This window comes from Taudactylus pleione, unplaced genomic scaffold (assembly GCF_031769625.1).
Source record: "Taudactylus pleione unplaced genomic scaffold, aTauple2 ptg000320l, whole genome shotgun sequence".
In the NCBI taxonomy this organism is placed as follows: Eukaryota; Metazoa; Chordata; class Amphibia; order Anura; family Myobatrachidae; genus Taudactylus; species Taudactylus pleione.
In genome coordinates, this window is record NW_028284721.1 from 1,402,981 (window position 1) to 1,430,640 (window position 27,660).

The 27,660-nt window shown below is 48.7% G+C and overlaps 1 protein-coding gene across 1 annotated transcript in view; it reads right to left on the reverse strand.

Moving 5' to 3' along the window:
- Nucleotides 1–1,657: 1,657 nt before the first annotated feature.
- The window catches only part of XPO5 (exportin 5), a 78,253-nt gene continuing 52,250 nt past the window's right edge, over nt 1,658–27,660 (reverse strand). Inside the window, exons 21-32 of the mRNA XM_088442998.1 lie at nt 23,937–24,037; nt 23,371–23,467; nt 23,131–23,267; nt 22,654–22,751; nt 21,685–21,710; nt 21,275–21,369; nt 20,854–20,943; nt 20,183–20,265; nt 4,803–4,910; nt 4,404–4,541; nt 3,957–4,115; nt 1,658–3,457 (exon numbers count right to left, since the gene is read on the reverse strand). Of these exons, the coding sequence (XP_088299124.1) occupies nt 3,314–3,457; nt 3,957–4,115; nt 4,404–4,541; nt 4,803–4,910; nt 20,183–20,265; nt 20,854–20,943; nt 21,275–21,369; nt 21,685–21,710; nt 22,654–22,751; nt 23,131–23,267; nt 23,371–23,467; nt 23,937–24,037 (1,276 nt within the window). The 3' untranslated portion in view covers nt 1,658–3,313. The remainder of the gene's footprint in view (nt 3,458–3,956; nt 4,116–4,403; nt 4,542–4,802; nt 4,911–20,182; nt 20,266–20,853; nt 20,944–21,274; nt 21,370–21,684; nt 21,711–22,653; nt 22,752–23,130; nt 23,268–23,370; nt 23,468–23,936; nt 24,038–27,660) is intronic.

Consider the following 27,660-nt stretch of genomic DNA (forward strand, 5'->3'; position numbering starts at 1 on the left):
GTGAGACAGAATACAAACCAGTAATATGAGGGAACCAACCACTCATAAAACCACCCTAAACCTGGCACCTTACTGCTAACAGGGTAGAGAGAGGGACTCCTTGATCTCCAAAAATGGCTGTAGCTTTTGTGCAGAGTTAGAGCCCACCAGTGAGGATGTATATCAGGAGGAAGGCAACATCTCCCTCCAGGCCAGTCCCAAGATGGCAGACATCACTATAGGGGTTTTATGACCTTCAGAAAGCCCCACCAAGCCCAGCTTCTACCATCTTGGGGCCTGTATCCTTGATGGATACAGATACTCTAGAAAAAAACCCAGTCTAGATACGCTGCAGCCAAAAACATTGGGTCACTAATATCCTATACACTATATTTAGAATATCCATACACCAGATTATGCCAAACAAGGTGGTTATTATAGGTTCATCACATGGACCATAAATCCAGTTGTTAAAAACAAAACCATCTGTCGGCTCCATTAAGGATAATACTGTCCATTTGTCATATACAGTATTGGAGACTGTTCTCTTAGGCCGGGTACACATCAGACGATGTGTACGCAGCGCGACATCGCCGGTGACGGGATCCGGCGTGCGGCAGGTGCATACACACAGGAGGGGGGGACGGACGATGGGACGTGTCATGTAGCATTCTGCAGAGCAGAGGAGGAATGACGCTAGCAACCCGTGGGAGGGCATATATATTATGGGTACACATTAGACCAGCGTTTTTCAACCACTGTACCCTGGCACACTAGTGTGCTGTGAGGTCAGCAAAGTCAGAGTTGAATTTACTTGTACTGCTGGTCCAGGCAGTATTTTGGCTCTTCTGGGAGGCTCAAGAACGCCCGGGCCATGACCTATGGAGATACAGTGGCATAACATAGGTCACGCATGCAGTGTTGCACACCCACCTGCACACTACTCCCAGCTCTGCACTGTGTGCTCGGACACAGAGTATAAATGAGCAACCCCAGCTGATAAGGGGGACAGGACAGGGACGACAGTGAGCCTTCTCAGCTGGTTAATTTTTTTTTTTTTTTATGTTTTCTGTGGGGGCCATGTAATTTTATTTTTTACCTGTTGGGGCCAACCAATGTGATTGTTTTTTCTGTGGGGGCAAATGTGTGTATTTGTTTTCTCTTTCTGGAGGGGCAATTTTCTTACAGTTTTTTTCTCTGTGGGGGCCATTGTGTTTTATTTTTTTCTGTGGGGGACTGATGGTGTGCCTTAGGAATTTTAATATCTTGTTCGGTGTTCCGCAAGTTGAAAATCACTGCACTACATGATGTCCCCGAAATATGTCGCTGAAATCCGCGGGATCAGATGACATATCGTCTAGTGCGTGCCTATCATAACATATACAAAGCGACAAATGTATGAATATGGACTCCCACTATAACCTACAATCTGGTTTTACTTAACCACATAAACATGTGACACATAAATCATCAATTGGCCATCACTCTATATGGGAGATTTACTTGCTGAAAAAGGTGAGGATCATCTTCAATACCTTATACACAGTATGGTATAAAAGCAGCAGAAAAGCACCATTAGTGTAAACCTACATAATAAACCAGTAGCGGAAAAGGGCGTTACTGTTTAGATTCTGCAAAAAAAAAAAAAAACTAAATGAAAAGAAAAAATTGTGCAAACTGTTTTTATACTTTTTATTTACACATTCGGTTTAATTTTTTTTTTTTTTGGCCTTATGAGTGATTTTGGATTTTGAAGTTTAGAGGTTTAAAAAAAACATTAAAAAAAATTACTCAACCCTCTGACTGCCTCAACATGGAATTCTTCATGGGTGATTTAGTTCTATTCCGTCCTAACAAAAAAAGGAAACGATCAATGCATATTCGTGCCTAATTAACTTGTCAAACTACAAACTAATAGGAGAGGCAATCAATCTTCTAGTGCAGATATACTCTCCATTGGTATGTGTTTACATCTGACTGGTTGTAAGCAGCCAAGATCGAAAAGCCAGGTACACACTCTAAAGATATTTTGTACAATAAAGCATTCCGATGGGGATCACAAAGATATATCAATCGGATCGTATTGTGTGTACGCCCGATTGTGCGTGCACAGCGGTTGCTCATCGGATCGTCCTATCTGCTGTTCTGCACTGCGGATGGGACGATGCGCTGAACGACACCATGCTGCATGGAACGATACCGGATCGTACACCGGATAGTGCAGTGTGTACGGCTGGGCGCAATGTCATTCCATCGCTGGGTAAACATCATATAGTGTGTACCCAGTTTAGGAAACTTAGGGGATTCTGTCAAGAGTTTGGATACCTGGAAGAGGTAAGAATCTGTAATTACCTTAGGGGCAGATTTATATAATGGGATCACAAAATGCTGTGCGATTTTTTTTTTTTTACGGTCATGTCACCCACACACGGGAAATTTAAGTATCACATGAAAAAAAAAAATAAAATCATTTACTGACATCAGAACACAGTACAGAGCTTCTGGGTGGTCTCTAACAAATAACATTGATATTTAGCTTAAAAAGTGGAAATTTTAGGACCAAATCACAAAATCCCCCAAATAATAAATAAGGAGCGCTAGGCGAGAAATGATTAGCTGCACTCCCAGCTTTCACAACAGATAACAGATGTATTATTTTAAACTGTTCCAGAGTCTGTCATCTGCAACCTCTGTCCCCCGTCATTGGCTACAAGTAACAGGAAGAGTTTGGCGGCGGCGGCGGCAGCAGGAGGAACCTGATTTTTCGGCTTTAAAAGTATAAAACAGAAAAACAAATGGGTTTAATTACGTTGATCATTGAATATTTGTTCCGGTTGCAAAATTCTCATTCCCCCAATTTAGTTGTATGCCAAGTGGTGGCAATGTGTGAAGCCATAAGCTGTCAGGTCTCAGCAACCACGGCCGGGCCTCCATTTAGCACCCATCTCTGAGCTGAAACTCCTGGGATGAGTGCAGAAAGCAATGTGTAGTAATAAACAATAGTGACATGATCTGTCCCAACGCTTATATCAACGGCAGATCTACCAGTGAGTCAGGCAGTAATTGACCTTGCGTTCCCAGTACAGAGGACACTTGGTACCAATGATGTGTAATGGCAGCACCAGCTGGTGTGGAATGTCTCAATAGTGAATATCATGATTGACCCCCATAGGGGGAGAAGAGACTAAAGGTGCAGGAGGATCAGAGACCATCTTGCTTTTTTTTGTAGTGATCCGGTATCCAGACAAAAAAGGTACAACTTGAGGCAAGAGGTCACACGAGCTCCCCTGAACACTTCCTCGAACCGATGTCCTCCGGATAGCAGGGCTGTCGATCATGGCTGAAATAAAGATGTTAGGGCCTCTTCACAACTGCCCAAAATTGGGTCATTTTCCGGCATCGGTTTAAGTTTCTTCTGGAACAAAGAGGGCAGGTTCCGGATGTGAACTTCTTTTCGAAACTGCTCCCCTAGAGGTTTCTATAATGAGAAGAAGAAGGTCACCAGTAAGGTTTGTGCAAGAACAAATAAGAAAAGATCTTTTGTTAAAGAGAACAATGAAAATTAAAACCTAAGGAGGACTTGGCTCCAACAGAGAGTGTGGGTAACTAGAGCATATAACTTTACAGAGCTCTGTATCTGCCCCAAAGACAATGGGCATCATCTGTAGAGAGAATATGGATGCACTGCCCAGTATAGTATTTAACCATCCTCCTCCTTCTCTTAACAGCTACAGTTTTACAATGAGTTATACATCATACCATACAAGGTTACATAAGTATTTTTCATATCATTGCCCAAAGCAACCAGATTAATCTGTCATTTCATAGACTGTGCTAGATACATGACCGTAAGATCAAGTGGAGAATTTGTCCAAAGCTACTAATCAGCTTCTCTCCCCAAGGCTTGAAACATCTCCCCATAAGAGCTGGATATCCTATGTATGTTTTATATTTTCCCACCACCAGCTTTGCCTCACCCCAACACAGCCAGAGATCAGTCGCTTGAACTTCTTCCTCTTCTGTGGCTGTTTCTCAACGGTGTAGAGTAGAAGTTGTGAGTCAAACAGCTCTAAGGACTCGAGCTCGATCTCAGGAACTTGCTCCATCACCGTCCGCAGCTCTGGATACTGTGGACGCTTTGGAGAATAAGGACATATATGATGGACAAGGTACTAAACATTACTTCGTATCAATAGAGGATTTTCTTGATAAATACTATTATGAGCACATCTGTGTTATTGCTCTGTAAAGAAGAGGTGTCTTCTCCATGAAGACCACAGGGGGCACTGTTATGTTATTTTTAGCAAAATAGCAGCTCCATTACTTCTACTAAACACAATATACTGTAAAAAAAAAAAAAGAAGAATGTGAAGCATTGCTTGCATAACAAACAGAACTGTGTCTGGAGTCACTTTAATTCTTACTAGAGCTTCGTAGATTTGGAAAGCCAGGTTATTTAGGTCGGTATCACAGCCCTCATTCTGACCGTGCGTCTGAAGTCCACCCAAAACATAGCTGTAGAAACAGACAACGGATTCCGTGGGCAGGGGACGAGAGATCACCTGGTGGATGAGAGAGATGCATTTTGTAACCAATTTTTGGGGAGGTGAAAGCATTCAACATAATTTGGATAAAGGCAGCAGGCAGGTTAAGAGGGCAGCAAGGCATGGCAGGGAGCGAGGCCAAACATCCCAGGTGCTGCAAGGCGACACGCGGCAGGTGGCGAATGGCGGCAAGGAGACGCTGAAAATAGGGCTGGGGGGCTGGTCCTCTGACACAGGAGCAGGGGATGAGGGTCCTCACGGAGGTCTGGACATAAGTACCTGTTTCAGTAGAGGCCAGCAGAGATTACAGACCACCTTGCGACAGGTCGGGGTGTCCTTCCAAATCAGCGAGCTGTATACACTAACCAGTAACGCCATGGACACCTCCTTAAAACAAAACATGTATGAATAAGTTTTCCTTTTTTAAACTACTTAAATTCCATTCCTTGTACACATCACTGCTGACATTTAATAGACTATTTCAGGCAAATCCCTTCACATCACTTCATATGATCTTTCTGCAACTATTGAATGATCCCAGTCCAGTGCGTTGTCGGATAATAACCTGAGCAATGTTGGTAATCCGCATGGAAGATGACCGCATTCGGCCTGCGGGTCACTGCACTAGGGACAGAAGAAGAGGTGTCTCGCATATAATTTGGTTATCTCTGCTCAGTGATCCTGCCTCTGGAACAGAGTGGCTTTTCGCAAAGGCAAAATGTTTTTTTCTTTTGGTTTCCAGGGGTACTGGCAGTGGAACCAAAAAATAAGAAAAGATGGTAGAGGGTGGGGACTTCAGGAGAGCTGTATTGTATCCCAGATGTCTCCTGTGGTGGGGACCTATCCACTTCTCTTCCAGGGATAGGCCGCCAGCACAAGAGCACCGTGTGGGGCATTGGCCCACCATGCTGGATTTTGTTAGAAGGCTTGAGTGCTGGCTGTGAAGCTGCCCAGGCTGGTTTACCTCTCTAGTCATCCACGTGAAGCAGGGAAAGGAGCCATGGAACTCCACGACTTCCCGTAGGTACAAAATCTGAGAAATGGAGGACTCTTGGGTCTAGGAGCACTGACAGGAGAAAAAGAACACTTCCCAAAGTGCAACAATAATATTGTAACCATGCGCTCTGTTTTGGTGGGGGATAACCCCATCATACTTTTGACGAGGCTGGACACCTCAGTTCTATGCAGCTAGGGGTTGCACACACTTGTACCTATTGAGCACCCTTTTTGTTATCAACGCTTTCCTCCAGTGGCCTGAGATTCTCAGATTCCACAGGGGACACTGGTAAGTACCAAAATCCTGTTTCCTCCTTCATACACTAGGGGACATTGGAGCTCAAGACACAGGGGACATCCCAAAGCAACACCATGCAGCCAAAACTGGAATAGGAGACGGCAAAAGGTATCAAATCTGTAAAACCGAACAAACGTGTACAGAGAAGTCCACGTCGCTGCGTGGCAAAGTTGAGAAGCAGAAACCGCCTACTGCGCAGCCCAAGATGTACCCACAGAGCGCACAGAATGCACCAAAATGGATACAGACGGAGTTGGAGCATTGACGACATAAGCCTTCTGAATCGCCAGACGTATCCATTTGGCTAAGGTCTGTTTTGAGGCAGGCCAACCCCGCCGGGCCGCACCATAAAGGACAAAAAGAGCGTCTGATTTACGTAACCCCACCGTACGGGACACAAATACGGAGGGCCCTTGCCACATCCAGGGAGTGCGAAGCCCCAGAAGAATACAACAAAGCTGGGACAACAATCGGCTGATACAAATACCACCTTCGGCAAAAGGGAATGGCCAAACAACGCTGAAAAAATACATATAAGTCAGAAACTTGCACCTTTAGAGAGCCCAAATGAAGTCCAGCATCAAGACCCTTTGAAGGAAAAAAAAAAAAAAAAAAAAGACGACGAGGCAAGTCGAAGGAGGTGGTGGAGGAACCAGGCTCTTCACACCAGATCACAGACATTACCGGCTTCCGAGATCTGAGCATAGTAGGAATCACCATCCACGGAATACCATATCTTCTTAAGATGTCAGTTTCAACAGGCACGCCGTCAAACTAAGCCAATTTAGGTCGGGGTATACAAACGGACCTTGCTGAAGAAGATCTGATAGAAGCAGGAAGTGGCCACAAAGTTTTGTAACCCAAATGTCGGAACAAGTCCAAAACCAAACTTCTTTGAAACACAGAGGGCGGGCACCCACCTTGGAATCCCCTAGGTGGGACGAGAGCCCAGCATGCCACTGGTTTATCTGCTGGATTTAGGACCGGGCGACGGGACCCTGGAGCCTGGCGTCCTCTAGAACGAACTCCTCGAACTGCTGAAGACGCACCTCTTGGCCTGCCCTGAAATCTAGCGGGAGCCCGAAAGTAAGGTCCCTTGAAGGAGCGTCACAGAGTCGTGGTATAACATAACAAGAGATATGGTAAGAACTTACCTTTGTTATCTCAGTTTCTACGAAGTCCATAGGGTCCACAGGGTTGACCTTGGGGTATAGCTGGATCTGGATCCACGGGCACCACGCAGTTAAAGCTTTGCTGCTCCCAGGATGCACTTGGGTCCGTCCTCCTCTATACCCCGCCCCCGGCCACAGGCACCTCAGTTGGTAAGCAGCTAAGGCCGGAGGAGGAGACTAAACAGAGAGAAGGAAGACTGGAACACACAAGAAACCATACTCACAGAAATGGGAGACGGAAAACCGGTGACCAGCCACACAGCCCATTTGAAGCCAGGTGCGTCAGGTCGGGCGCCCTGTGGACCCTATGGACTTCGTAGAAACAGAGATAACAAAGGTAAGTTCTTACCATATCTCTTGTTTTCTACTTCAGGGTCCATAGGGGGTCCACAGGGTTGACCTTGGGGATGTCCCAAAGCAGTTCAACTAAGGGCGGGGACGCTCCTGTGCTGAAAGGAGTACCCGGCGCCCAAAGGATGCATCCTGAGAGGCGAAGGTGTCAAACGCATAGAACCTCAAAAACGTTTGAATTGAAGACCAAGTGGCCGCCTTACACAGCTGAACAGCGGAGGCGCCACGTCTAGCAGCCCAAGAGGGACCCACAGAACGAGTGGAATGAGCCTTAACAGAGGCTGGCACAGGTAAACCCTCCTGTGCATAAGCCTCACAAATAACGGAACGAAGCCAACGGGCTACCGTTTGCTTGTTGGCAGGCCAACCCCTCTTGTGAAAACCGAAGAGGACAAACAAAGAATCCGACTTCCTAACCGAAGCAGTCCGATCCACATAGATCTACATCTAAGGAAGCCTCACCAGCTGAAAGATCAGGTGACTGAAAAGCTGGCACAACAAGTTCCTGATTAATGTGGAACTTTGAGACCACTTTGGGCAAAAACTCAGGACGAGTGCGGAGCACCGCTCTGTCCTGATGAAAAATCAGAAAAGGGGGGCGACAGGAAAGCGCCCCCAACTCTGACACCCTCCTGGCAGAAGCAATTGCTAGGAGAAAAAACGGTCTTGAACGTCAGCCACTTGAAGTCCACCACCTCAAGATGCTCAAAAGGAGGACCCTGCAAGACCCGTAGCACCACCGCCAAGTCCCAAGGAGCCACAGGAGGCACGAAGGGAGGCTGGATCCGGAGAACACCCTGGAAAAAGGTGTGAACATCCGGTAGTGTAGCAATCCGTCGCTGAAACCGCACGGACAAAGCAGACACATGAACCTTCAGAGAGGCCAGGCGTAAGCCGAGGTCCAAACCCGATTCAAGGAACTCCAAGATTCTGGAAACCCGGAACACCTGAGGATCATAGTTTCTGGATTCACACCACTGAAAGTGCGCCACACCCTGTGGTAAATCCGTGCGGAGACAGGCTTGCGTGCCCTAAGCTTGGTACCAATGACCGAACTGGAGAAACCCCTAGACCTCAAGACGGCTGTCTCAAGAGCCACGCCGTCAAAGACAGCCGACCCAGATCCGGGTAAAGGCAGGGCCCTTGAGACAACAGGTCCCGACGCTGAGGAAGAAGGTACGGAGTGTCGATGGAGAGACACCTCAGATCGGAGTACCAAGGACATCTGGGCCACTCCAGAGCAACCAGCACGAGCGTGCCGCCGTCCTGCTTGAATTTCCGCAGAACCCGAGGAAGTAAGGATATCGGAGGAAACAGATACTCCAGGTGAAACGTCCATTTCACCGATAGCGCGTCTACCAGACTGGCGCCTGCGTCTCTTGTCCTTGACCCGTAAACGGGCAACTTGTGATTGTGACGGGAGGCCATCAAGTCCAGCTCCGGCAGCCCCCACCTGTCCACGAGTAGCTGAAACACCTCTGGGTGAAGCGACCATTCCCCGGGATGCACGTCGTGACGGCTGAGGAAGTCCGCCTCCCAATTGAGGACTCCGGGAATGAAGACTGCCGAGATCGCTGGAATGTGACACTCCGCCCAAGCAAGGATGCGAGACACCTCCAACATCGCTGCCCGACTGCGAGTTCCTCCTTGGTGGTCCTCCCAACCCCGGAGACTGGCATCTGTCGTAAACAGAACCCAGTCCGGCATCCAAAAGAGGCGACCCTGGACGAGATGAGCTGACTGAAGCCACCACGCCAGAGATCGGCGCACTTCCGGGGACAAAACCATCATCTGGGATTGGATCAGGTGAGGTAACCCGTTCCACTCCGATAGAATCTGCCCCTGCAGGGGCCTGGAATGGAACTGGGCAAATTCCACCATGTCGAATGCCGACACCATGGACCCCAGGACTCTCATTGCTGAATGGACCGACACTTTGCCACTGCTCAGGCAACTGTGTATCCTCAGTCGTAGGGAGGACACCTTTTCCGGAGTCAAGAAAATCCTTTGTTGACCAGAATCCAGAAGTGCTCCCAGATGGACCATCCGTTGTGATGGGATCAGAGAGGACTTCTTCCAATTTTGAAAACAAGCAATGGTCAGGTGGAGATGTCGAAGAAGCACCTCTGGGGAGCTTGCCAGCAGAAGAAGATCGTCCAGGTACGGCAACAGCCGTATACCCTGACCCCGAAGGTGGGCAGCCATAACTGCCATCACCTTGGTGAACACCCACGTAGCCGTGGCTATGGGCACATGGAGATAGGTGTCCTGGATATCGAGGGAGACCATGTAATCCCTGGGTTCCATCACCAGAATGATGGAACGTAACGTTTCCATCCTGAACCTGGGAACTCTGAGGCATTTGTTCAGAGACTTCAAATTCAGGATAGGGCGATGAGAACCATTGGGTTTCTGCACCAGAAACAGAGTAGAATAGTACCCCGTCCCGCGCTGAGGCTGCGGAACGGGAACAATGACCCCTGCTTGTAGCAAGGATTCTATAGCTACCTGAATCTGGACAGCTTTGGTCTTGTCCAGAGAAGGACTCATACAGAAAAACTGGCGGGGCGGCCTGAACCGAAAAGACAGGTCGTACCCCTGAGAGACTACTTCTCGAACCCAGGCATCCGTGGTGGTATTGTGCCAACACTGGGCGAATAGGAGAAGTCGGCCTCCCACTCTGGGGTCCCCCAGAGAGAGGCCCGTCCCATCAGGCAGCAGGTTTATCCTCCTGCTTGGAAGACGGGCGCCAAGCACTCCATGCCTGCTTCTTGGGCTTGGGTGCAGCCTTGGTCGCCGAATGTCTCGGGAAGGACTGACCCTTGGCCTTACCTGAACCCGAAAGGACCGAAAGGCAGAGCTCCGAACCTTAGCCGGCACTGAACCCGAAGGAAGGAAGGCCGACTTGGATTTAGCCAAGGTATCCACTATTTTGTCCAAGTCCGGACCAAATAGCAACTCACCATTAAAAGGCAATTCCTCCAGACTCCTTTTAGAGTCCGCATCTGCTCGCCAAGACCTCAGCCACAAGGACCGACGAGCAGACACAGCTGCAGCAGACACCCTAGAGGTCAGCAGACTAGCATCCAACGAAGCTTCCCCTACATAGGAAGCGGCATCCCTCATTTGACCAATTAACGCTCTCTGGATCTCCGGAGCATCCTCTGGAAAAGTATCGTCCAAAGCGTTAGCCCAGCTCTCAATGGCCTTAGCCACCCATGAAATGGCCATGGACGGGCGCGCCACCGCCCCTGAAAGGGAGTAAATGGATTTCAAACATATCTCGACCTTCCTGTCTGTGGGATCCTTCAAAGAGGAAATAGACGGTAATGGGAGCGTAGCGCTCTTAATCAAGCGAGTGACATGGGAATCCACAGCCGGTGGAATTTCCCACTTCCTGCAATGCGCTTCAGGAAAAGGATAATTCGATGCCAACCTCTTTTATGGTTGGAATCTCTTACTGGGCAACTGCCAGGCCCCCGCCATATGATCCGTCAACTGGTCAGACAAGGGAAAGACACTCGACGTAACCTTAGCTTTTTTAAAGTTAGGGTACTTAGATTTAGGGGCCGGTGCATCATCCTCTATATGAAGGATAGCGCGCACCGCCCTAACCAATGCCGGCACAATAATGGAAGATTTAGTCTCCATCTCCTGGGCCGCGGCGTCAGAGTCAGTGTCTTCATGAACTTCTCCATCATCCGAAGACACATCCGAGTCCGACAGCTGCACCGTTAGAGAACTCACATCCTGACGCTTGGGCGCCTTAGGGGGCAAATCACTCTGCAACACAAAAACAGAGGATGAGGCCGCCAGACTCTGCACAGAGCTGGAGAGTACATCCACCCAAGGTGGAGGCGCAGCATGAGGATAACCCTGAAAAGGCACCATCGACTGCTGAGTCACAGGGGGGGACTGGACATACACAGGCACCCCCGCATAAGGACCCACGGTTTGAGACCCGGGGGGAGACAGCAATAAATGCGGAATACCCGGGGAATGGGGGATGTTAGGCTGGGGCAACGCCCTAACAGGCACCGCAGCCGGCCCCGCTAAACGGTCCACAATAGATGTGCCCAAGGAGGATCCTGTGAAATAGGGGGCACAGAGGGGCCAGGCACCAGCTGGCACCGCCCGCACAGACCATCCTGAGATAGATCCCCCCTATCAACTCCAGCAGCACAGCGTCTGCAGGAAAACAGCACAGGAGCTCCGGAGTGCTCAGTCTCCTCATCAGACATGATACAGAAATGCTCAATGAAAACGTATCACCAGAGGGAATATGGTGAAAAAACCTCCGCACTCACAGCATGCAACACAAACAGCCCACAATATGGAAGTGTGCAGCAACACAACTGTATGTGACCGACCTCGCAAATACTTGATTTATAAAAGCGAGGTCCACAGAAAAAAGCCCTTCCCCCACACACCTGTCGGGCCGTATGGAAAAGGAAAGGGATAGGTACAAGCTGACAGTAAGTTAGAAATAAGTCACAGACAGCAGCACTAGCAAAAGTCACATACAATGCAGTAAGGATTTGACTCACCGCACCTTCCGCTACAATCAACCTCCCAGATTCAGTGTCTGGGAGGGCTATAGCGCTGCGTACACTGTCCCTTTGCAGAGGAGAGGTACCCAGGGGGACCGGTCCATGCACCGCCTGGGAGTCTGCGTTACAGCCTTGAAGATGGCCGGCGGAGAGCTCTGAGGAGGAGTGGCCGCATGAAGAACAGCTCAGCGACGCCAGCACACGTGAGAGAAGGCGCGCTGAGCTGAGGGGAGGAGCCGCTAAACCAGGGAAGGCTGCCTCCCCTGGCTAGTAATTAACCCCAGGGACGCTGGTTCCCCTCCAGCCATTATTCCCTGGTGGTCCAGCGGACGCGCGGGGTATGCCTGCAGAGGGGGGAGCCCGCCGCCGCTACTAGCGCCGCCGGTCTGTCCCCAGAGACCGGCGGCTAGAGACTGCATTTCCCCCGCGTGCAGCGCTGACAGTGCTGCACGCGGCTTACCTGAATCCCCGTGAGCCCGGCAGCAGTCAGTGGGAGGTCCCGGAGCCACGCTAGTACTGACTCCGGGGTCCCGCTGCGATCCCCAGATCAGTACTGGCGTTGCAGCGCCAGCGGGGTTGTTGGAGCGGCAGCGTGGACGTCCAGCTGGACAGTCTGATGCTGCCGCTCTGAAGAGTAAAAAAAATTAAATAAAATCTTCTATCTTCAAAAATAAAGCTATGGGGCTGCTAAAAACAGCCCCACTGCAACAGGGTGACCCGACTCCGGCCGGGCACCAACTAAAACTGAGGTGCCGGGGTATAGAGGAGGACGGACCCAAGTGCATCCTGGGAGCAGCAAAGCTTTAACTGCGTGGTGCCCGTGGATCCAGATCCAGCTATACCCCAAGGTCAACCCTGTGGACCCCCTATGGACCCTGAAGTAGAAACCTTTGTTAACTCTTTCTTCGAGGTCCATAGGGTCCACAGAAAATACCTTGGGGTATGTGGTTGGAGTGATCTAGGCACCAAACAGTTAACAAGCTTTAGCTCCCAGGATGCACTAGGTCCTTCTCCATATATACCCCGCCCCTGGCTACAGGCAGTTAGTTTGTTATCAAGCCCAAGCAGGAGAAGGAAAAAAAGATGAGAAGGAAGGACCCTTGTGCTCCAGAAACTCTCTCTAAGAGGGGGGAATCATAGAAAATACAAAAGAAAAGATTACCCAATAACACCAGGTGCGTTAGGGCGGGTGGTCTGTGGACCCTATGGACCTCTAAGAAAAAGTTAACAAAAAGGTATGTTATACAATAACTCTTATTTTCTTCCTCGGTATGTCCCAAAGCAGTTCCCTTTAAGGGTGGGGATGCTCCAGTGCTTTAGTTGAAAGAAGAATCCTCCACTCAAAAGGAAGCACTCAGAGGCAAAAGTGTGAAATGCATAAAATTTTACAAAGGTGTGGACGGAAGACCATGTGGCTGCCTTGCATATTTGTTCAGCAGATGCACCTCGACGAACCGCCCATGATTGTCCCACAGATTTCGTAGAATGTGCAGTTGGAACAACAACATCAGCTTGTATGTATGCTTGAGAAATTGTCATACGCAACCATCTGACCAAAGTCTGTTTGTTAGCTGGCCAGCCTTGCTTATGACAGCCATACAACACAAATAAAGAATCTGACTTTCTAATGTAGTTGGTGCGATCTACATAGATACGTAGTGCACGGACAACATCCAGTGATGCTTCACCAGCCGAAAGGCCTGAAGCTTGCAAGGCCGGAACCACAATTTCTTCATTCACGTGAAACCGGGATACCACCTTAGTACGAAGAACAGCTCTATCCTGATGAAATATCAAAATTGGAGAGAAAAAATACTGTCTTCGCTGTCAACCACTTTAGGTCTACTGATTTCAGGGGTTCAAATGGAGGAGCCTGCAAAGCCCTAAGAACCAATGTCAAATCCCACGGGGCTACCGGGGGGACAAAGGGAGTCTGAACCCACAAAATACCCTGAAAACAAATTCTAACATCAGGCAATGGGGCGATCCATCACTGAAACCAAACTGAAAGTGCAGATGCCTGAACACTCAGGGTGGCCAGACAGACCCCGATCTAAACCAGCCTGTAGAAAGAGAAAGCACTCGAGAGACCCTAAACACCTTAGGGTCACATTTTCGCAGTTTACACAACTGAAAATATGAGTAACAAATTCTGTAATGAATGCGGGCAGAGGAAGATTTCTGTGCCCTCAACATTGTCTGAATTACAGAACTGGAAAAACCTTTTGCCTTTAAGACGGAGGTCTCAAGAGCCATGCCATCAAAGACAGACGAGGAAGATCTGGATACAGATAGGGACCTTGTATTAAAAGGTCCGGCCTTAGAGGAAGAGCCCTTGGAGTGTCTATGGAGAGACTCTGTAGGTAGGTGAACAAATGGTGTCTGGGCCAAGCAGGAGATATCAGTATTACTGTCCCGCCTCCCTTCTTGACCTTCCTAATGACCCTTGCAAGAAGGGAAAATGGAGGAAACAGATACGCCAGACTGAAGTTCCACTTCACTGCCAGAGCATCCACAAACTCGGCTGCAGGATCCCTGGTTCTGGACCCGTACCTGGGGACCCTGTGGTTGTGACTTGAGGCCATGAGGTCTACTTCTGGAAGACCCAATCTGTCCACAAGGCTCTGAAATACCTGTGGATTAAGAGCCCACTCTCCGGCGTGTATATCCTGCCGACTTAGGAAGTCTACTTCCCAATTGAGGACTCCTGGTATGAACACCGCCATTATTGTCGGAAGGTGACATTCTGCCCCGATCAGAATATTTGACACTTCCATCATGGCAGCCTGGCTCCATGTGCCTCCCTGCTGGTTAAGGAAGGCTACTGCGGTGGCGTTGTCAGATTGTACCTGGATAGGCCTACCCTGTAGCATTTCCTGAGCTTGATCAAGTGCTCTGCATACTGCCCTTAGCTCCAGGACATATATGGACAGAAGGCTCTCTCTTGTCCATTTTCCTTGAAACGTGTGTTGACCTGTCACTGCACCCCATCCGCGGGGCCAGCATCGGTCATGAGGAGTACCCAATCTGGAATCCAGAATGGGCGACCCTTGTTGAGACGGTACAACTGTAACCACCATGACAGGGACAGCCGCACTTCTGGCGAGAGACTGATCGTCTGTGCCTTTATTGAGTGGTACTCCCCATTCCAGCGCGAGAGGATTAACTGCTGCAATGGTCTGGAGTGGAACAGGGCATACTCCACCATGTCAAAGGTCGACACCATGGATCCCAGAACCTACATTGCTGCATGAACAGATACTGATCGGCTGTGAAGAAACCTGCGTATCCGCAGCTGAAGGGCCGCAATCTTGTCTTCTGGCAGATATATCCTTTGTGCCAGAGAATCCAAGCGTGCCCCTAAATGCACCATCTGCTGTACTGGAAGAAGCATTGACTTCTTCCAATTTATGATCCATCTATGTCTGTGTAGACAGGCCACTGTCAGTCTGAGATGATGCTGCAACTCTTGTGACGACTGAGCCAATATCAGGAGATCGTCCAGGTATGGCAGGATCCTGACTCCCTGGCAGCCCCGAGGGGCTGTTGATAAACCAAAAGGCAGTGCCTGAGATTATAAATGCTCCTGCAGCACTGCAAATTGCAGGAAACGTTGGTGGGACGGTGTAATAGGTACATGAAGATATGCATCCTAAATATCCAAGGACACCATGAAATCCCCTGGTTCCATTGCCAACACAATTGACCGCAGGGTTTCCATACGAAACCTGGGCACCGGTATAAATGTGTTGAGTCCATTCAGGTTTAGAATAGGCCGGTGAGACCCATTGGGTTTTTGAATCAAAAATAGGTTGGAGTAATATCCCTTTCCTAGTTGATTCACTGAAACCGGGATTATTACCCGACACCAGCAGGGCATGTATAGCCTGCTGGAGGGCCAAGGCTTTCGCAGAATCCGCTTCTCCAGAAAGTAAGGGCGTACCACTGAGAGACCACCTCCCGAACCCAGGCATCCGTTGTTGTGAGATGCCAGGTGTCTGAAAACTGAAGAAGTCAGCCTCCTACCCTGGGATCCCCCAGGGCGAGGCCCGTCCCATCAGGCTGCAGGTTTATCTTTAGTCCTAGAAGCTGGATGTCTATTTGGCCAGGATTTCTTAGACTGTGGTTTCCTTTGAGAACTTGTTCTAGAGAGGAAGATTGACCCTTTGTTTTTCCCTGCAGCCAAAAGGACTGCTTAGGTCTAGAATATGATGCTGAAGGTAGACCAGCCGTTTTAGGGGGATGCAATCGGCTTCCCGACTGTCATATCCCGGTGAGATAGATGTAGGTTTAGGGCTCCCGGGGGGGGGGGCTTAGGGTTAGGCACCCCCACCAGGAGGTTAGGGTTAGGCACCCCCCCGGGGGACTTAGGTTTAGGCAGCGGGGAAGGGGGGGGGGGGGTAGGTTTAGGCACTTAGAGGGGTGATTAGGGTTAGGCGCTTGGGGGGGAGGTTAGGGTTAGGCACCCCTAAGGGAGGGTTAGGGGAGTAGGTTAGATTAGTTAATACTTACCTAGGGACGATCGGGATTTCCAGCGCTGTCGGGCTGCCGCTGCCGGGATCTGTTCCTCTGTCGGCCTGACGCTGCCGGGATTCGAACTGCCGGCCATGCAGCCAGCGGTATTACATACCGATTCCGTTTTAGGGGCTGCCACCGTAGCAACAATCTTGTCTAACTCAGTGCCAAACAAAATGCCTCCCTAAAGGGATTCCAGGGCTTTCTTAGATCCTGCATCTGCTTTCCAGCCTCTTAACCAAAGGGCTCTCCGAGCCACAACTGAGACAGCTGATGCTTTAGAGGATAATATACCAGCATCCAATGCTGCCTCTCCCAAATAGGACACTGCCTCCTTAACATAGAAGATAATCGTCAGCTGTTCCTAGGAAGCTTCTGGAAGAGTATCTTCCAGTGTCTTCATCCATTCCTCAATGGCTCGATGTGGCACTCCTAACCAGATGTGCCACATCTGCATCTACTGCTGGCGGAACTTCCCATTTGGTGCACTCATCCACTGGGAGTATAAGGCCTCAACCTTTCTTGTAATATGGAATTTCCTGTCCGGAGAACTCCATGCTTTCCCCATAAGTTCCGAAAGGTGCTCAGATTTGGGAAATTCAGCTTTCACAACTTTCTGGCGTTTGAATACTGGAGCCTTTCTTTGCACCTGCTCCTCATAATTTATGTTTAGAACAGCTTTGACTGCCCTAATTAGGGAGGGCACATCTGCTGTTGGAAAACAGCCTTCCTCTCCTGACTGGACGGCGTGTGAGGCCAACCGTCTTCTGGTTGGTGGCTGTACTGGCCTAGCTGCTTGCCGCGGTTGCTGGAAAGCTGCTGAGGACGAAGCCTCATTCTGACCCGAGTGAGCATACATGTCCATCCAGGATGGATGCATGGTGGGCATAAACATATTAGGTAGCAGCTGCTGAGGGTACCCCTCATCAGGGCCAGCGTAGGAGCCGCCAACCTGTCTGCAACCCGCGCCATGATCTGGGAAAAGGCAACCCAAGGAGGTTCTTGTCCAGAAGCTGGTAGGTTTGACTGCTGTGGTGACTCCTTAAAACAGTGACTACATAATCCATCTTGTATGAAATCTATATATAAAATACCAACTACCAATAGCCCAGGTGGGATATGGAGCTCTGTATGACCTGATCACCGCAGGAGAGGCATACAGGGGGACTGACCCAATCTCCTGAGCACACAGCCGAGAGCACCGGAGAGTGGTCTCTGGCCGACTCGTATAGAGGGAGGCTGGGCGGAGCAACCAGGATGCGGGAAACTCTTATCTGAACCAGCATTCGGGTCGGGGGGGGGGGGGGGGGGAAGCCACCAGGGGAAAGCTTACCTCCCCCTTTGCTGTACGGATCCGCCTGGCACACATCAAGCCCCTGGCTGTCAGGATCCCTCATGTCCCGATGGTTTAGTGTTGGAGACAGTTTACACATGGCTCCTCACAACAGCGTCCTCCGGCAAGTCTCCACCGCCGGAGGCACTGACTGCCAAATGGTTCTCCGCATCAGCGGCCGCGGGGAACCCTTACCTGCCATCCCTAATGTTTCCGGTTGCAGACCTGGGCTGGCTAAGCCCGCCAAAATCACCAATCATGTCGCTGGTGTTGCGGCGCCGGCAGGGGAAGACTGAGCGGCGACACGGGCGTCTATCCGGATGCTTAGCTGCTTCGGGTTCTCCCCTCACTCAGCACGCGCCGCTGCTCAGGAAAAAAATAAAAAAAACTTGTTTGAGACTGCTGCCGCAGTCCCACTGTCAGTAAGGTGCCTTCTCGCACCAAACAAAAAACTAACTGCCTGTAGCCAGGGGTGGGTATATATGGAGGAGGACCCAGTGCATCCTGGGAGCTAAAGCTTGCTTGGTGCCTGGTTCACTCCAACCACATACCCCAAGGTATTTTCTGTGGACCCCGAGGAAGAAAGTACTCTTAACCCCTGCTATTAATCAAGGAGGGCGTAACAGTGATCGCTGGATCCGTCAGGACGCGCTGTGAGCCAGTGACCAGTTAGCACTGCAGCGCTGTCCTGTACTGTGACTGTCGATAACTCAGTTTTATGCTCCAACAGCAGAGGAAGGGGAAGAGTGTGCGAATGTGATCTTCCAGCCTCCCCTCACCTTAGGATCCAGAACGATTCGTCCAGGACTTCAGCCTGCTGTGTGTGGCTAGGGACTGTCACTGCCGGGCAGGGGATGAGGCCGGTTACATTACTAGGGAAAGCACAGTTGGTAATGTACAGGAGCCAGGGGACTGTGACTGGAGAGGAAGCCATATGCGGGTATCATGCCTGCGCAAGATGCTAGTGGTAGGTGGCGGGACACAAGGTGCCTGGGGATGGTACAGGATGAGGCTGCAGCCTGCCATGGGTAAAGGGGAGTCTCTATGTTCTTCATGGACTCTGTTATGGATTATCTGTCTACTTTTTCATGTCATGTTACTTCTTGACCGATATTTTGTAATGTTTATTGCAGCCTTACAATAAAATAGGTTTGAAAAAAAAAATAAAAAATATAGCAAATGACAATCAAATCATGTGGCGGTCCACGAAAATCTGTCCAATGATCAGATAATGGCACCCGCTGTGTAAAACTAATCTCTTAAGATAACTAGAGTGGTTGTCAGTTCTTAAACAGTTTGGCAGAGAATGTCAATTTTTCATCTATGCACAGTTCAGGGGGCGCAGTGAGGAACCCGGACACAAGCCGTTGTCAGCTACGTGGGTCCTCACTAAGCCAGATGGCTCGCCTGTGGTCCCCCTTCTAAGGGTCACCGAGCACTGGCTGCAGTAGCCGTGTCAGTGCCCTTCCCGGCGGCTCCCACGTAGCAGGCAGACTGCCACAGTAAGCAGTCTGCCTGTCCTCAGTAAAAATGTAAAGAAAATAAACCAAATAAATAAAAATCTGAATTCTTAACAAAAGGCCTGGAGACAGCCCCATGTGCACCGGGTCTCTTGGGCACATTTCTAAAACTGGGGCTGATGGTACATAGAGGGGGAGGAGCCAGTCACACTTTTAGTTTATTTAAAGTGCCAGGCTCTACTCAACCACAGTCTATATCACAGTGACTTGAGCTCCAGTGTCTCCTAGTGGATGAAGGAGAAATAATTGCACCCAGTTGGGATGGGGAAAAAAACTGTATGAAAGGTACTCCAGAGTGTTCTTGAACTGAAGAGTGCACCTTCCATGTAAGAATCCAGAGAGCATGAAGTGCCAATACTGCTGAGGCTGACATTCTAGACACTAGGTCCCAAATCAATGTACGCTTTTCCTAGAGGTGTCATAGATACACCAGAGTTAGCAAGTCTGATATCGATCTTTAAGTATCCAGACCTTCAAGTCAATTGTTCCAACCTCTTGACACAGACTTATTGACCCAGGCTGAAGCAAAAGTGGGGTTAAAGGCCTCAATTTTCTGATCTGTGCTATCGCATACGATAACAGTGTTGGGAATTTAAATGGTGTTTAGCTTAGAGAAACACTATGGGAGATTCCCTAATCACTGTATCTGTGCTAGGAAGAGAATAGAGGCATCGCAATCAGAGTGATACCTGAAATCATCAATCAGGTTTATTCCATTTTTTGAGTAGATGATAGAAATAACATTGCTGGAACATTCTGTTTGTCAGTAGACTGACTGCTTGCCATGATACAAAATCTGTCCCTGACTATGAAATCCTTAGTCAATACTGCACCCGTCTATAACTCGTGTTGCCTCTTGTTGTTATCTCCCCAAGTGCGCTATTCCGCCCATCAATCTTTATAGCAACCAAGAACTTTACTCACCTCATTCGTCATCAGAAACTTCCCAAGTTCTGTTAACTCCAATGAGCCAACTGAGGTAGTGTCCAAGATCATCATCTCTTCATCTGGAGGAGAGAAAACAAACTTGTGTTGGTACAAGTTAAGGACAATGGCAGGATGTGAAGAAAGCAGATGCTGAGAGTGGACCACTCACCCAGGTCGACAGGGGGAGTCAAACATGTGGGAAGACACCCAGGGTGTTAAAGAGGGAGAGGCAGGTGTTGGCACAAACCCAGGCAAGGTGAGAGTGAGCAGTAGATGAGCAGGTATACATCCAGTAAAAGGTGGGAGTGAATGGAGGACTGTGGGTACACACCCAGGAAATACCAGGCCTGAGGGCACCCACCTACTAGGCAGGGAAAGAAGTATAGGCAGATATGGGGGCACACACCCAGGTAGGGAAAGAGGGAGGCGCAGGCATGTGGGTACACACCCGGGCAGGGCAAGAGGTAGGACATGTGGGTACACACCCGGGCAGGGCGAGAGGCAGGAAATGTAGGTACACACCCAGGAAACGATAGAGGTAAAGGGAAGACTTATAAACACATCTAGGAAGGCCAGAAGGAACGGCAGACGTGAGAGCACACACCCGAGTAGAGGGAGAAGCAGGTGTATGGGCACAAAGCAAAACACACAACAGCGGCTCATCTTACCCTCATCGTTCTGTGTTGCGCTATTCATACCATCCACTCCTGCATTTGATGTGCTGTGATCTACTTTCTTCTTGGCTACACAGCAAACAGCTACAGATACAAAAGAACAGTAAAACTGTGGGAAGGAGGAGATATTCTCTCTCAGATGGAAATACTAAAGGAGCACATCCACACTTGCCGATATTAATGGACGACTGAATGATAACGACAGTTATCGTTCAGTCGTCCATTAATCGTGCACAATAATGTCAGAAACTACCAGCGATGCGCGCTACCGCTGGTCGTTTCCGACATCAATCATCGGTTTAACATGACGGTCAATCTGCCGATATTGACAGATTGGCCATATTCAGATATGAGGGAAGGTGCCTACACTGAACGACAAATCGCAAGTCTATGAATGTAAGGGAAAAGTACTCACTGATTAAATCCACTATCTCTCTCGTCAGCTGTCGCACCACTTCAATCTCCAGTATCTCTGTAGTCTCTGTATTCAGCTCTGTGTAGTCTTCCCCGCTGTGAAGACAAACACAGTATCTCAGAGCCCTGGAATACCTCCTGACATGGCAGCAACAACATCAAACCCCCTCCGACACTGACCTAAACCAAATTATTAAATTATCCCCAACAACCTAAATCAGCCGGGGCAGAAGACCAACTTCAAAAGTTTAAACACCATGCCCTGTTCATGCACATTGACTGGTGACCATGGTCCCAGATACAGGCCTGAACATCCAAACGTCAGACGCTAAATAATGGAGAACTCAAACTCATTACAAGTGAAACCGCAGCTTATACCCATCATATAGTTAGTTGCTGTGGAGAACTCACCTCACGAGCCACTTCTGTGACAGTCTCTGGAAGTCAAAAACAAGAACATTAGCAAGAAAGAAATATAACGGGAGCTGTCAGCAGAACATTAAACGCATCCCTGGCCTTTTTGAACATGGAAGAAAAAAAAGAAAACTGGAGTAAAACGTGTAGCGATGAAGTGAGGTTTTTTAATTAACTTCCCTACATTCCAGTTCTCATTTACAGAAATGTTTTATAAAAAGGTCATTACCAAATCTCTGCAAGCTTGGAGCGATAACTTATTTTCCGACTCCGTAGAGTCTATAGGTGGCGTTTTTACCGAGTCCAGTAGTACATGACCAATTTAGATTTTCCGAAACTAAAAGGTGCGTACACAAGGTACGATATCTATGAACGATATGGTTCAACGATAAATCGTTAATTTTTATGCAGCGAACGACCAACGATGACCGTTCCCGCATGGACGATAACAATATCTATGGTCGTCCGTACATGCAGGCCAATTTGGACGATTTCATCAAGATTTGCCTGTAAAGAGATGTGGCAGGATGACTTCACTGAAAGATATACATCATAGATATCTAATCATAGATATCTGTCAGTGTGTACACCCAATATCCATCATAGATATCTGTCAGTGTGTACACCCAATATCCATCATAGATATCTGTCAGTGTGTACACCCAATATCGTTTGTCCTGCACTACAGAAAGTTCAAGGGAAATGTTTCAACGATATCATTCAGTGAACAGATCGTACCGTGTGTATGCAGCTTAAGACATGTCTAGGAATGCCAGCATACATGTTAAAAACCAATCACTGCAATGTTCCCGGTCAGTCATACTGCCTCTTAAATTGTCAGAGGGAAGAGGATGTGAAGGATAGTGGGTTCATAAGCCAGTAGGGCGCTGGGGTACAAATGTGAATAGCAATAAGAAGCATTGACAAAGAAACAGTACAAATCGATCAGGAGCAGTTGCACATTACCTGGTGCAGGAAATTCAGAAGAGGTCCCAAAATCGGGCACAAGAGGCTTTCGTACTTCTCATGTGGACAGGAGAGGATGAATGGCTTCACAAATGAACGTAAATGAACCAGTTAAGGAGATATAACAGATGGAAGGGTCCTGCAAGACATCTAACCCCCTTCCTACCAGCTGGTTTAGTTTTGCAGCAATCACAACACCCTGTCTCCCCATCCCATTTCTCTAGGTCCACTAGTCTCTCCTATCTCAGAAGCCCCTACCCAGCTATTACATTCTCTGCACCCTGAAGACAACCACTGGCCTCTAACATCAAAGCAGCCTCCACCCAGTCAACATGTCGTCCCCCCCCGTCCACCCCAATTCCAAAGAGGTGATTCTTACTATGACCAAATACTTCCCTGCACTCTTGCCCGAGCAGATACACCCCTACCCTCTGACACCACCACCACCACCAGATCCGGAGGTTCTGAAAAAGATATGCAACAGGTGTTTCAGGCGGAAATCAGGCACATTGATAAGGTTGCAGAGTATCGAGTTAAAAAGAAGGACCTCCAAGTCAGGAATAGAATAAAAATCCATCAGTAACGATGGTCCAAGCCTTCCCAGGATCTGGTAGCTGAAATGGGGATAGATTTACATGTGTTTTACTAGAAAGAGATAAATGGAGAGTCACCTCCCATATGCCCTCATACACATTATCCAAATATGGAATAACCTACCTGTTTTCAGCCATGGTGCAGAAAAAGGCCTGCATTCTCTCCTGCGTGCTCTTGTATACTGGGATATCATTCACATCCAGGAGAGGCTGAACCATCCCTGCAACATCAATTCAAGGTCAGTGGGCACAGCACATGCAGAGACTTGAGAGGACACAAATGCCATTTACAACATGAACTGGAGACTAAAGTGAAAATATATCAGGGTAGCAGGAGAATAGGATGATGAAGACTGAAGGATTGGGGGCATATGTAGGTGGCATATATATAACAAGGGAGCAGTAGATGAGGATGTGTATATAGAAAGAGGGGTGTATATAGAAAGCTGGGGTATAGATCAGGGCAGCAGGAGAAGGATCAGGGGTGTACATAGCTGGAGCTGGGGGTATATATCAGGGAAGAAGTTTTGAGGGGTGTACATAGCTGGAGGTGGAGTATGTGTATATATCGGGAGCAGGAGATGGGATGTTGGTGGAGTGAGTGTATATATCAAAGAGCAGAAGAGGGTAGAGATGGAAATGCAGCTAATTTTCCATTCTCCCTCCTTCCTCACAGGCCCCAGCTCTTACCCAAGATGCATTTCTTCTCTCCATCAAGCATGTCCAAACACTTGGAGTAGAAATCCCCCATCTTCTGTATAACATCTGGCAAGTACAGATTGTTGTATGTTCTACAGAGAGAAAATAGGATTTATGGTCTTACCATGTTAAATCCATTTCTTTATGCCCATAGGGGGCACAGGGAACCCTGGGTATAGTCTGGGCACCAAACTGTAAAACTATATTTCTTCCCAGCATGCACAGGCTCCCCTCTCCTGTATACCCCACTACCCGCCACCCAGTTGTATTAGCAAGCCCATGGAGAAGGAAAAAAGGAGGACACACAGACATACGTAAGTGACCTGGGTACCGGCACATAGAAACAAGCCCTGCAATCGGGTGCGTCAGGGCAGGCGGCCTGTGCCCCCTATGGACACGAAGAAATGGATTTAACAAGGTAAGACCATAAATCCAAAATTCATCTTCCATCCACTAGGGGGCACAGGGAACCCTCCTAAAGCGACCCACTTCTGAGCTGCACTAAGAACATGACGCCCGAAGGCAGCGTTGGAGGACACGAACGAATCGAAAGATTAAACGCGGATGAACGTGGAAGCAGAAGACCACGCAGCCACCTTGCAAAGTTGCCCTGCAGAAGCACCCTTCTGAGCCGCCCAAGACAGCCCTGCAGAACGGATGGAATGAGCCGTAACCCCTGCAACCAGGGGAGGAGATGCCAAAGAATAGGCATGGCGAATGGTGAAGTGGAGCCAACTGGCCAGAGTTAGCTTGGAGGCTGGCCAACCACGCTTAGGAACCTCAGAGGACAAAAAGGGAATCAGCCTTCCAGATACCACGAGTCCTATCAACATAGATGCGGAGAGCTCGCACCACATCCAGCGAGGCCTACAGAGGGTAGGCAGACGGATTCGAGAAAGAGGGAACCACAATCTCCTGGTTGATGTGGAACAGAGAGACCACTTTGGGCAAGTTGCCCAACCGAGTGCGGAGGACCACCTTATCCTCATGAAAAATTAGAAAAGCCGAGCGCCAAGATAAAGCACTCAAGTCGGACACCCGCCAGGCCGAAGCAATGGCCAGAAGGAAGAGTGTTTTCCATGTAAGCCACCGAAGGTTCACACCGACTAAGGGCTTAAACGGAGCAGACTGTAGAACCCGAAGAAACAAAGACAGGTCCCAGGGAGCCACCGGAGGAACAAAAGGGGGCTGCACATGGAGGACGCCCTGCAAAAACATCCTGACATCCTGTAACAAGGCAAGTTGGAGTTGATGTATTGACAGGGCAGATACCTGAACCTTTGAGGACGACAAACGAAGTCCTAAATCCAATCCGGATTGCAAAAACGAAAAGGACTCTAGAAACTCGGAAAGTCCGGAGTTTAAGGCCTCTTGCCAGGCAAAATACGTCCGCCAGATCCGGTGATAAATCCGTGCGGAGGATGGCTTCCGGGCCTTAAGCATAGTCTGGATAACCTTCCTGGAGAAACTTTTCCTCCTTAAGACAGACGTCTCAAGAGCCACGCTGTCAAAGTGAGACGTGGAAACACTGAGCCTGTGACAGTAGGTCTGGACAAAGAGGAAGGCACAGAGTGGTGTCGACCGATAGACTCAGGAGATCAGCATACAATGCCTGCCGAGGCCAATCCGGGGCCACCGGAATCATCAATCCTCCCTCTAGCTTGAACTTGCCAAGTACTCGAGGTATCATCGAGATGGAAGGAAACACGTAGACCACCGGGACCGTCCATAACACTACTAGAGCATCCACCAAGAGAGCTCCTGGATCTCTGGTCCAAAAGCAATATTGCGGCAGTTGATGGTTGTGTAAAGATGCCAGCATGTCGATGTCCGGACGATCCCAGCAGCTGACCAGCAACTGAAATACGTCCGGATGGATAGCCCATACTCCCTGGAGTGTATGTCCTGGCGGCTTAGGAAGTCCGCCGCCCAATTTTGGATGCGTGGAATGAACACCGCCGGATAAGGCTGGAAGATATATGTTAAAAGAAAAGAAACTAACCGCACAGGATGATGATTATATCACGCAAATGATATAACCCCTACTGCCATCCTATAGTACATAAATGTACGTGTACTAGGCTAGGGGGTGCTACCACTTGACAAACAATTTATTTGCAAAAGAAATTCAAAGACTAGGATTTGTATACCGTGGTGCACAGAGATGGAAATGATAAAATATAACTTATTACATATATTAAAATGCCAATAATTAAAATGACTGCCAAATGATACTGAGAAGTGTGAATAAAGATATAAATTGTGATATAAAATTCCTGTGTGCAGGAACGGCGCTCTAAGTGTCTCTTTCATATATTTATTGAGGAATTTAGATGACGGTGGGAGTAACAGACATCCCCAGGGATTTACACAGTGTACTGTAACATCCACTTTATTACCATGTTATGAAAATGAATGGTAATGTAGCCACCATCCAAAAAAATCCTTTGAATATATATTGGGTAATGTCCTCAAGGGTTTACGGCTGGGTATTGTGTGTCCACTAAAAAATAATTGCCATTGTTATAGAGAGTAATCTCCCTCTATGTCACACATCAAAAAGGAACACTAACACATACAAATGCCATTAATGCACTTCCAGGATTGTAATGTAATTAAAGTGCTATGTGCAGCGTCCACTTCGTCATATACTGCAGTGACACAGTGTGTTCGATCATATATTGCTCCCTTCTACCAACAGAACCGATCTAACTGCTTTGATCAGTGTATCCACCTCCGCCCTGTGAAAAAGACTCATCTGGTATGGATGAGGTTTCTACTTCTGAAGTGATGTATACACTAGCCACCTGATCGGAGAGAAAATCATTATCTAATTCATCATCCGAGGTGTTCACTGATGTGCACAGATTGTGTAAAGACCTGGACCACGGAGGATCTGCCTGGAATAGCTGAGCTGAAGGACCCGCCATAACTGGTATCCCCCAACCGAGACATTACCTGAGTCAACGTAGAGGCTCAGGCCGGCTCCTGCGTGGAAGCAGCGGCTGAAGGTATGTCCCTCCGTGCAACAACGGAAACAAGTGTCATCACTGTTTGCATCTTGGAAAGGAAACGTGTTATTACAGGTTTTACAAGTGTGCACCATAGCAGCACCTATCTCCTTGGGGGTCTTATTCCTGGACATTGCAGAGCAAACCCCCCCACACACACAAAAGCAGATGCAGAGTGTGTATACAGATGGATAGATAGTATAAGCAAAACTAATTTGTAATTTGCTATAATATACAATATTATAAATGTGTATGTAGTACACTGGAGAAGCACTGACCCAGAGGGGTCCCTAATGTGACCGGAATACCAAGGACACAAACAGCTTAACCAGCATGCACAGATACGTTCAAAGCAAATATAGAGATACTCAACAATCCAGCAGATAGGAGATTTGTCTGATAGCCGGCTGCAGGGAGCATGGCACATAGGAGACAGGAGCCAGAGCTTCCCCTGTGCGATTGAGCAGTAGCCTCTGTGGGAGGGCTACCGAGCAACCTCTCACATGCAAGCATGTGTCTAAATTGGCCGCTCAGCGTCTCTGGCACTGGAGAAAGGAGGAGCTAAATCATCAACTAAGTTGGAAGCACGCTCAGGGGTGGGGGAGGGGCTAACAGGAAGAGCCCGTCTCCCCCTTGGGTAAAGAACTGCCCGGGACCATGACTGCGTCACTACTGCAGCGTCCTGTTCCTGTATGCCCTGGCGG